The 11,145-nt window shown below is 30.3% G+C and overlaps 3 protein-coding genes across 5 annotated transcripts in view; all 3 read right to left on the bottom strand.

Annotated features, from left to right (window-relative positions):
• On the bottom strand, window positions 1-3,001 carry LOC105570336 (elongation of very long chain fatty acids protein AAEL008004-like). The gene is made up of 4 exons (XM_012027460.1): window positions 2,770-3,001; window positions 826-1,109; window positions 404-706; window positions 1-215 (listed from the first exon to the last, which is right to left on the bottom strand). The coding sequence occupies exons 1-4, from the start codon at window positions 2,810-2,812 to the stop codon at window positions 57-59; spliced, it is 789 nt and encodes a 262-aa protein (XP_011882850.1). The 5' UTR covers window positions 2,813-3,001; the 3' UTR covers window positions 1-56.
• Window positions 3,002-5,363: 2,362 nt separating this feature from the next.
• LOC105570335 lies at window positions 5,364-9,174 on the bottom strand. The gene is made up of 6 exons (XM_012027459.1): window positions 8,267-9,174; window positions 7,201-7,564; window positions 6,551-6,886; window positions 6,060-6,261; window positions 5,755-5,910; window positions 5,364-5,670 (listed from the first exon to the last, which is right to left on the bottom strand). The coding sequence occupies exons 2-6, from the start codon at window positions 7,554-7,556 to the stop codon at window positions 5,617-5,619; spliced, it is 1,104 nt and encodes a 367-aa protein (XP_011882849.1). The 5' UTR covers window positions 7,557-7,564; window positions 8,267-9,174; the 3' UTR covers window positions 5,364-5,616.
• Window positions 9,175-9,748: 574 nt separating this feature from the next.
• Window positions 9,749-11,145, bottom strand: part of LOC105570333 — a 5,362-nt gene continuing 3,965 nt past the window's right edge. For 2 of the 3 annotated variants that reach the window (XM_012027453.1, XM_012027454.1), the window contains 3 exons: window positions 10,561-10,762; window positions 10,260-10,415; window positions 9,751-10,176 (listed from right to left, as the gene is read on the bottom strand). In XM_012027453.1, the coding sequence (XP_011882843.1) occupies window positions 10,123-10,176; window positions 10,260-10,415; window positions 10,561-10,762 (412 nt within the window). In that variant the 3' untranslated portion in view covers window positions 9,751-10,122. Of the gene's footprint in view, window positions 10,177-10,259; window positions 10,416-10,560; window positions 10,763-11,145 lie in introns of all 3 variants that reach the window. The other variant, XM_012027455.1, reaches the window with a different exon arrangement.

The following is an 11,145-nucleotide window of genomic DNA, read 5'->3' as shown; positions in this document are numbered from 1 at the left end:
TACATGTAATTAATATTATTATATTTGTTCAGGTAATACAAAATTATTTCTTAATATTAATCACTCTTTTGTTTCGATGTATAAGTTTTCTTATAAAAGTCATAAAATAAATAAAGAAATACAACCAGATTTATTATAAAGAGAATTGCCATTCCTTTTGGCCCGTCGCAATAGGGAAACTGCATTAGAGGAACTATCATGAGAATAAATTGTACCTATAATTTCACAAATAAGTAAAAATATTAGAAACAAATATATTACAAATTTATAATGGATTATGTAGGGCATATTAAAGTAAGTAAAGTACAGGCATATTGAAGAAAAATATGTTTTAGATGAAAAGTAACGATGTCACATAAGTAATTTAATTATATGTATAATAAAATATTGTATTGATACTTGCCATCTGTATCCTAGTTACGTATGGTTTTAAGGGAGATATCATCTGTTGTAGATTCGGACTCCATGCAGCGATAAAATAGTATATGTACATTATTACATGCGCAATACAATTGAGCAGTGAGATATACGAAACTCTTACATCCAGAAAGTATTTCAAACTATACCAAACAAATGTCACATTAGATACATGGTGAAATATGTGCAAACCAGAGACCTGCTTTTGTTTCTTCCTCAACACAAATACGCAAGTTTCGATGTAATCAAAAAGTTTCAACATGAGTCCCCACCACACGTCGTCAATAAACTGAAACATAAATATACACGCACGCGTCTAAAGAATATTTGATTAAAAGGATGTCCGGTGGTTTTAGTACACCTTGTATATTGCAACTTAATAATAATTAGTATATTGTGAAAATATACGTTTGGGTCAAAAGGCAGGAGGGTTTTCAAACTTAATCCACAGTCTGTAATTCTGAATTTTGTCACAGCTGACAACCAACCGGCATCCATATGTCTTTTTATGAACCATAAGTTTGCCAGAATTTGAATTGTGTCATAAATTAATATAAAGGTTCGCAATTTATATGGCGGTCGATTTTTCATGTAGTTAGGACCAGCGTGAAGAATAAAATACAAATATCCCGCAGTTATTAGCAATATTGGAAGCGGCGTATATACGAATACCCACTCACGAGTTTCTGGGCCTGCAAAAATATAATATTTTAAATAGTGTAACCATTTCCTCTCCACGATCTCTCTTCGATAAAACTTTCGTGTATGTTATCCATACTTTCAAGTATACGATATTATAACGGTTGTTGTTTTAGTAATTACAAATATTTCTTCTAACCTAATACTACTTCTATTTTGATAGATTACCACGCTGCATTATATCTAGCGTCATTTTTTTACAAATTCTACCACCATAAATATATCTACTTTTGGTATATTAGTTGAAGGAGCTTACACAAATCCTGGCTCCATTTCATCACAAATTATCAACAACTTTTACAAACTAATACTATACTATCTTTTACAAGACAACAGCTCATAGCAGACTACATATGATACATTACGTGACGTCATTATCAAATCGACCAATCATCGACCGTTTTAAAGTTACGTGAAAATTTTGAAAACTATACATTTATTTTAAAAATGTATGACACTCTTTGTTTAATAATTTTTATTATTTATTGACGTAAAAAGTCTATTTTTGTGTTAAGGTGATGCTGGAGTCTCTCTGTTTTACCGACATTTTTTAATTAGGGATATCTTTTAATTGGCTTTACAGAATTGCAAATTTCTTGTACACGATTAAAGTTCGCACAAAAATAAAAGTCCGTCTGCTCGACTTTATATAAAAAACGAAAAAAAATTAAATATTTTGGCATGTAGAGCTGTCACATGACGATAATATTTGCTTATACAAAAATTCTATAGTTTATATCTGCAAAATGAGGCCGGAGAGACCTAGAGACAACATGCAAGAACAATATTGTGTACTTGGAACTAAGATTAAACGTCTAGAAAAAAAAGATAGGGTTAGAGAAAAATTTATAAATGCAAATACAGCTGTAGAATGATAAATAGAGGACTGCATGATAATAAGATGGCGCTGCAATCTGGTAGACAAGGAAAGATGTATCGTATTATTGCTCTCTCTTTCTTTTTTATGTAATATACATATACGCACACATACATAACTTTCGCGTTGTCGGTAAAACAGACAGACTCCAGCATCCCCTTAATATTTTTTAAATAACATGTACATTTATTTTTAAAAAGCAATTAGACATACTTTGTCATTTGTATTCTTCTCTATTGCAAAAAATGCAATTGATTTATCTAGAACTCGGTACTCGGAAGTTTTTCAAGTTACTGATTACACATATGAGGTCAGAATTAGAACATTCTTAATGGCGGATTCAACATGGCGCCTGAAAATCTGTATTTAAGTTTTGTAATTCTGATACCAGAATCGTAATCAGCGACCCAAAAAACCCTGTACACAATTTCAGAAAAATCAATTAATTTTTGCAATTTTAACTCGCCATCTTGGACACGCTACTTTATTATTATTTTATAGTCACTTTCATTTTTTGAGAACCGTTATCACAATGTTAAAAAAAAACGTAAATATGCAATATTGACATAGGAAATGTTATTTCAACGTAACCGAAACCTCCAAATCAATGTCAAAGTATGTTCATAACAATATTGTCTACAACGTTAAAAACTGCATAGCTGAAAATATTATCATGTTAGTGAATACATTATAAAAACGTTGTAACAATGATTTCTTACTTACTGGGTGTACAATAAGCTATACTAGCGTAAAATTAAAAAGATAGAATTACTTACACGGTTCATCCATAAAATAATTGTATAATTTCTCCAAACCCATTGTATATGTACAAGCAGTTTCAGAAGTAATATATATCAATATTGCTTAATGTTTAATTATAAACTTATTTTATTTTACTTATGATACTTAGACACCAATGATTACTTCCGTAATTTCTGTAACTTCCGTAACTTCGACACGTTAGACCGATTCTGTATGTCATGTATAGAATCAGTGTACTGTATATATATATAACAATGGAGGATGATCTGCGTATTTAGAAATAAATGTAAATGTAGCATAAATTTAAATTCAGCAAAAACGTTCTGTTGATTATTTATTTATTACGTTATGATAATATAAATTGCTAATAAGATACATGATATATGAAGTTTATACGAGTATAACGAGTTGCGTGTGACGTCGCGATGCCAGAAGAGCTTCGAAAAGTCATACTGCATACCAATAATACTTAGCTCCATGCCTAGCTTTTCAAGGAGTGCCAATGCGCATATGATGTGCATTTGTAAATGTACATTTAAATTCGTATTTGTTTTGCATTAAATGCGCATTTAATAAGATTTCTGAATAGTATGTCAGCAAAACAGCTGCGTTTTGACGAATCACCTTGGCAGAATATTTATACAATTAAATTGCTGTCGTGTTACGACGAGTTGCCGCTACGGGACGTCTCATACTCGTAAGTAAAATTCACGCGAGATGAGATAAAAGCAGGTCCAGTAGTAAACGCGTTCCACGCTAAACATGTTTTAAACATTTATTACACGTAACTATGTTGCTGGGCAATTTTACTTCTAAATATCGAAATAATTGTGCACGATTTACCCCCTAAATTGAGATAATTAATTTTTTTACAAATACCATTTAGAAATCTGATTCTTACAAAACCGCTGCGTTTTGACGAATCACCTTAATGCAATCAGTGCGAAATTTCCTCCTTTTGGATGATGCAATTATTACACAATATTTGAGAGATTTTCCTATTGGGAAGAACGTCGCCAGTTTCGTAAACTGCAAATTCTTTATACCACGGTTCCTTTCCAAGGAGCGCCAATGCGCATAGAACGTGCTTTTAATGGGCGTTTTATTGCATTGGCTTCAAAACAACATTAATTGTGTGTTCAAAATGCGTGTATTTAACATGTTTGGGCATATTTGAGATAATTCTCTCTATATTTATACATAATTATGCATGAAAAATTATGCATAGGCGGTTAATGGTACAGTATTTTGGAATGTGCTGCCGCAATATATTGTACATTAAATGCGCATTTAATGCAGGACAAATACGTGCACTAAATGCGAATTTGAATGTACATTTAAAGCACATTATACGCGTATTGGCGATTCTTGGGTTGTATTATCTATTGCTATCTATTTAAACAGCAAACCAATACTTTGTAGGATCGCACAAAATGTTAAAGTACTAGAAAAGACTAAAACTGTTAATTTGTGATAATATATGTAATTACGATGATACATCAAGAAATCACATTTGTAGTAAGTGGTTTATATAAATGTGATTCCTTATTGTATCGTTGTAATTACAGCATATTGTTCTATGTAGTTTTACGTTTTCACATAAGGAAATGTATAAAATAATTTTGAGTTGGTTTTCCTCATAGATCTTGTATATGTACTTGGATACACCGTGTGACTAAAATCAGGGGACCGAGATGACAGAGTGAGAGAGTAATATCTTCTATCTTTTTATCACAATAAGTCTGCTGCATAAGCGCGGGCAATTTATTATATCTTTATTAAGTATTTACGTATGAAAGAAAATGTTGCCATTTTTTCCTCACACACGCCACATAACTTACATTGCATTACCATATTTATTATTTAAATAATAATATAAATGTTACGTATAGGTTATAACACAGGTTATATTAATATGTATATATGTATATATTAATCAGCACACAATGCGCAATTCGTAATGCGCGATTTGTGATGCGTGATTCGCAAAAATTCGTTAGACATTTATAATATTAATTTTAATTACGCAAAAATGTTCCGAGCTTTAGATTTCATACAACCGAACCAACAATATAAATTTTATTTATCTCCCCATCCTTTTGCGGTTTTAAAGCGTTGACATTTGGCCTTTTAAAATATCATGCGGTTTGGCGTTTCATGTACACAAACTCAAAAATCAGTATTGTTCACGATGGCAATAACAGGAGAGCATATTCGATTTTCCATCCATTTCGCGTTTCATCCGAGGAAAAATGCTACTGAAGCCACTTAAATGATTTGTGCTGCATATGGAGAGAACGCTGTACATAAGTAAGTCATGCTACGTGTAAAAACTTTCGCCAAGGAGATTTTAGTCTTGAAAATGAACCACGTGCTGGACGTCCTCAAGAGATTGAAACAGATGAATTGCAAGCATTGCTGGATATACCAGGTCTGCCGGTTAATAATTTTTAATTTTTTTTCATTAAAAACCACGTTTAATTAATTATATTATAAATAGTAATTTAATGCTATATGAGAAATATGGAAAAATATAGAAGAAAGGGGATATCACAAAAATGCATACTACTAACAATGTTATGCAGATTACTACCAATTTTATTTTTAGTACTAATATAAAATTCTTGAAGTACTACCATAGTACTTTAATTTATACAATTTTTATTTCTCCCCTTAAAATGTTGATTAGTTTTTTGAACACCAAAATTTGGTCCATGAAAATTTCCATAAGAATTGTATCAGTATCGTGACAATTATCTAGTCAATACTAATACAATATGGATCCTGTATTAAATATGAATAGTACGTGATTTTATAACTAGTTAAGTAAAAATGACATATTCTGTTTATCTATCACGTTATTATTCTTGCGCTTGACGCAACAAGTTGAAAACCGAGTATGACATCTTAAGTAACTGTAAAAAAATTATACATGAAAAGTTTTTTCAAATAACTGCAACATTTAACAATAATAGCTATCTTAATTGTCCGATACTGACAGCTACAAATGACTCGAGATTCATTGTAACTATATATGCGCTACTAAATTCAATAGGAATTGTTGCACGCTTCATGATTATTATAAGACCTTTCTTGCAGCTATTGCTAAGCGCTGGCCACTTTATATCATAAATCTTACTCGCGAACTGAAGACTCTACAAGATACAAAGAAATATTGCTCATTAGAAAACAAAAATATCATATTTAGCCTACAGTTCTGTTATTACCATGTCATTTTTACTATTAATATTGAATTGTCTGTATTTTTCTTATATATATCAACCTATTTTAGAAAAATATATACTTTCACTTTGACTTCGTTTCCAAACCAGCAATAGATGAAAATTTGTGTCAATATGGCACCTGTATACATTATCAGTGAAATAATGATCACAAAATCCATGGTCATTGCTATTCGATATAAATTCGAGCATATTACCAACATGCTCACCGCAAACTGGAGACCAATTATTTTTGCGAACATATTATTCACTGTATATGCGTATCTGCAATTACATAAAGTAAGTTTAGTTTCATGAGAGCAACTTTTAAAATTATGCACAAATTAGATTGTCATCACGAAATAGAATAATAAATAAACAAATTAAAATACATATATAAAATCTTTTTTTTCCATGAGTAAGGAGGAATTAATCCAAAATTAATTTTAAAGGAAACATAAACAAAAATTAAAATTTTGTATATTAAGTATAAGCCTTAATTATTTTTGTATTATTGAAAGAACGATTATTTAAAAATGGAACTTTATTATACATAATTACATAAGAAACCAACTCAAAGATAAGGTTGTGATGATGAACACAGTCACCCAGCGTTCTTTCATCTTCTGTCATTTTTGACAATCGATGTTCCAAAATTTCAAGCTGACAACAGATGTGTAATAAAAGACCGCATATTACGCTCTCGCAAGCGACGTTTACTATACCGGAGGACGCCATGCCTACCAATTGATAACAGTAAACACAAATATATAAAACAGGATGCGAATAATTGAACGGCATCCATGCCTTGTATGTCAAATTTCCACTTGCATATGCCGTAAAAACAGACATCAAAATCGTTGATATTACTGCCGTTATAACGAGAATCAAGTATCGTAATGTGTTATTCCTGTAAAATGACCATACAAATTATTTTAACTAATTTCATTTACATGAGTTTTGTTCAACTTTATTATTTTATTAATATATAAAATATATTAAATTTTTAATTACAAATACAGAAGACATTTTTTCTTTTATTGCATAGAAAAATATAATTTTGGGGAACATCATTGTATATGTTGTATATAATTTACAAATCGTCATGCAAAATGTATACTATAATTAATATTTTTTGAAAGTTTTTTAAGAATCCATAAGAAATAATTTGATATATCAAACGTATTATTAAAGAATGAATGCAATATTTTTAATGATACTTACTGTACCATTTTCTCAAATTTTTTTTGGATCTCAAATTCGTGTGCATCTACCGCCGCAAAAGGTTTTTCTTTAAAAACGTTGATCATTACCATAATATTTTTGCGATCTACCCACATATAAACTTGTTTATAGCCTGCGACTAATACGGTCAACATCATGTATAAAGAATCGATGAACTCGTCAGAGTTTTCAACGTTCAGCACGATGGTCATAAATTGAGATATCGAAAATGTATATAATGAAGAGACAATAAAAAATGCATATGATTTATAAATTATATGTTGATATAACGATGTCCATAATTTGGGTTGCCAGCATCCAGTCAGTACGCAGACTAGGAGGGTAAATTCCAGCATTTGAGCCTCTTTAATGTAATTTTGTTTAATACTAATTAATATTTTATAAAATATATTTTATAATTATATTATTTGTTACTATTTTATATCAACATTTCTCTTTTACGGATAAAAATCACATCTTTGCTAGCGATCTTTTACAAATGAAGGTTACTAGATTTAATATAATAAAATTAACAATGTTAAAGAATTCATAAAAATAAAAATTCCATTTTTAATCTTATTTAATAAAATTTTGCTTTTTGTTAATTTAAAGTACATTTTATTGATTTTATTACTACACTTTCCGTATAACATTGTTTTTCTGCTTAACTGGAAATATCAAATATTGATGTTTGATATTGAATTTTGATTAAAATGTAATTGAATTCTCATAACAATTCCGTCGAGAAGAATTTATATTTACAAAGATAATTCACTACCTGAATACCTTATAATAGGTTAATTTTTTAAAATCACTTGCTAATATTTTATTCTTTAATAAACTTTTGATAAGTATGTAATATTTATATTATGTTCTCTCTCTCTCTCTCTCTCTCTCTCTCTCTCTCTCTCTCTCTCTCTCTCTCTCTCTCTCTCTCACTCACTCACTCACTCACTCACTCACTCACTCACTCACTCACTCACTTACTCACTCACTCACTCGCTTACGCACACACGCACACACACAAACTTCTGATTACTTTTACGCCATGAATTATAATACTTACGTTTATATCCAACTTTTCACTTTTAAATTAATTTAGGCTCTTTATATAAGTATTACAAGCATTGTCTCAAAGTTCGTCGCATCTCAAATGAAAATGAATAAGCCGATTTTGAAAGAGAAAGAAAGACCAAGAATGTCTATAAACTATCTTGAGACTTTCCGATAATGATACTGTTCATTACATATCCTTCGTATGTATTTTTGTTGTTATTGTAATTCATACACTCAACTTGCGAAATAATATCTCACGAAATAATACCCCACGTAATATCTTCATGAATTGAAATGCGGAAATATTTTGGTATTCATGTCTTATTAGAGAGTTGTACTAGAAAGATGATGTACTATTATATATAGAGAGATAGCGGGATAAGAGGAAAACGGATATATGCAGAAGTAAGTTCTTTGAATTCTTAATAAGTTATTCGACGTTGCAATGTCAACTGTTTGTCACATAATTCAATGCGTACATGCTTTTCGTTGTGCATATGTATGTCAAAATATTACTTCCTATCGTATTATCCGCTATTGTAATATCCAATTTTATCAGATATGTATCTGTGAACGTCAGTTAAGGAATTAGCTGCAGTTTCCCTCTATGAAATCTTAATACCAATAGCATATACACACAGTATTACTCAGTTTTCGTCCTGCCGCCGGTGGGCTAACATGTACATGTATATCCGCACGTGCCATTTCCATATTGATCTTACGTCTATTCTATCTCATATTGTAAACGTAAATTTCGGTAAGAAAAATTTCTTAATCCCGAAGAAAACTCTGTGACATATGCTCACACACACGAATCAAGAATGGAATGCAAATTATATTTTTTTAATATACTTGTGTATAATTTACATACATGTCATGTTAATTATGTTTAGTACATGTTACAACTTAATGGTTGTTTCTAAGATAAAAGTTGATATTTATATAAAGCGTGTTTTTAAAATAGAAAAATACTAACCACATAATACATATAATACATAAAACGTAGGTACATAGTATCTCAAAAAATGTTTTCTTTTAGAATCGTCTCAATAATATTATATTAGGCTAATTAAATAGATTTTATATCTCTTTTTGTGTAGTTCTTTAGCATACACTTTTAAATGTCCTTTTATGTGCTTGACGTACATTTTTAACTTTTTAAAATTGTTTATAAAATTATATTAAAGAATTATAGAAAATTATAGAAATGTTATAATTTGCTGTAATAATTGTGCAATATTGCACTCTTTAACGAAAATAAATAAGGAAAGAAACAAATCATAATTATTAATTTGAGATTTGTCCAAACATATACTATTTATTGATAGTAACACAAACTTCTTTGATAAATATATTTCTTTATAATCCAACTTTCTTGATCTTATATATGTATGATTTTTTAATGATGCTGTACATTTAGTCCAATACAGAATGTTTAGTCAAGGTATCAAATAATAAACCAGAATATTTAAATAAAAAGTAAATAGTTTTAATGTAAATCTTTGTAATTTAATACTATATTAGAAATATGGAAAAATATAGAAGAAAGGAGATATCACAAAAATGCATACTGCTAACAATGTTATGCAGATTACTACCAATTTTATTTTGAGTACTAATATAAAATTCTTGAAGTACTACCATGGTACTTTAATTTATACAATTTTTATTTCTCTCCTTATAATGTTGATTAGTTTTTCGAACACCAAAATTTGGTCCATGAAAATTTCCATAAGAATTATATCAGTATCGTGACAATTATCTAGTCAATACTAATAAAATATGGATCCTGTATTAAATATGAGTAGTACGTGATTTCATAACTAGTTAAGTAAAAATGATATATTCTGTTTATCTATCACGTTATTAATCTTGCGCTTGACGCAACAAGTTGAAAACCGAGTATGACATCTTAAGTAACTGTAAAAAATTATAGATGAAAAGTTTTTTCAAATAACTGCAACACTTAACAATAATAGCTATCTTAATTGTCCGATACTGACAGCTACAAATGACTCGAGATTCATTGTAACTATATATGCGCTACTAAATTCAATAGGAATTGTTGCACGCTTCATGATTATTATAAGACCTTTCTTGCAGCTATTGCTAAGCGCTGGCCACTTTATATTATAAATCTTATTTGCAAACTGAAGACTCTACAAGATACAAAAAAATATTGCTCATTAAAAAACAGAAATATCATATTTAGCCTACAGTTCTGTTAATGCCATATATTTTTTACTATTAATATTGAATTGTCTGTATTTTTTGTATGTCAATCTATTTTAGAAAAATATATACTTTTACTTTGACTTCGTTTCCAAACCAACAATAGATGAAAATTTGTGTTAATATGGCACCTGTATATGTCATCAATGAAATAATGACCACAAAATCCATGGTCATTGCTATTCGATATAAATTCGAGCATAATACCAACATGCTCACCGCAAACTGGAGACCAATTATTTTTGCGAACATATTATTCACTATATATGCGTATCTGCAATTTAATAAAGGAAGTTTAGTTTCATGAGAGCGACTCTTAAAATTATACACAAAGTAGATTGTCATTACCAAATAGAATAACAAATAAACAAATTAATATACAGGGTATACAGGGTGCTACGCAAGACTTTGACGTCCGGTCATGGGAAGGTAGAGGGGACTAAGACAAACAGAAAAGTATTGTACTATTTTGCGCTTGGACGAATAGTTATCGAGATACGAAATTTTAAAAATCGCCGTATTAGCCCAACCTACTGGCGAATGTAAGCGCGCAGTGAGAGGGCGGCCTAGCGGCCCCCGCGCGGGGAGACGTGCGAGCGGTCGCGTAAGCGGCGGACGGGCAGCGGCGCGCCTCGCCTCCCTACTCCTCGCCCCGCA

Source organism: Vollenhovia emeryi, unplaced genomic scaffold (genome assembly GCF_000949405.1).
Source record: "Vollenhovia emeryi isolate VEMERY1.0 unplaced genomic scaffold, V.emery_V1.0 DF939121.1, whole genome shotgun sequence".
Lineage (NCBI taxonomy): Eukaryota > Metazoa > Arthropoda > Insecta > Hymenoptera > Formicidae > Vollenhovia > Vollenhovia emeryi.
The sequence above is the reverse complement of the archived record's forward strand: the minus strand, read 5'-3'. Positions and strand labels throughout refer to the sequence as shown.

Excerpts from the sequence above, each read along its gene's own strand:
- LOC105570336 (XM_012027460.1), bottom strand. The coding sequence starts at position 2,812 with ATGGGTTTGGAGAAATTATACAATTATTTTATGGATGAACCGT. Across the intron at positions 1,110-2,769 it reads TTATTTTATGGATGAACCGT|GCCCAGAAACTCGTGAGTGG; the intron begins GTAAGTAATTCT and ends ATATTTTTGCAG. Across the intron at positions 707-825 it reads TCCTGCCTTTTGACCCAAAC|TTTATTGACGACGTGTGGTG; the intron begins GTATATTTTCAC and ends TTTATGTTTCAG.
- LOC105570335 (XM_012027459.1), bottom strand. The coding sequence starts at position 7,556 with ATGCTGGAATTTACCCTCCTAGTCTGCGTACTGACTGGATGCTGGCAA. Across the intron at positions 5,911-6,059 it reads GAAACGAAGTCAAAGTGAAA|AGTCTTCAGTTCGCGAGTAA; the intron begins GTATATATTTTT and ends TGTATCTTGTAG. Across the intron at positions 5,671-5,754 it reads ATCTCGAGTCATTTGTAGCT|TTACTTAAGATGTCATACTC; the intron begins GTCAGTATCGGA and ends ATTTTTTTACAG.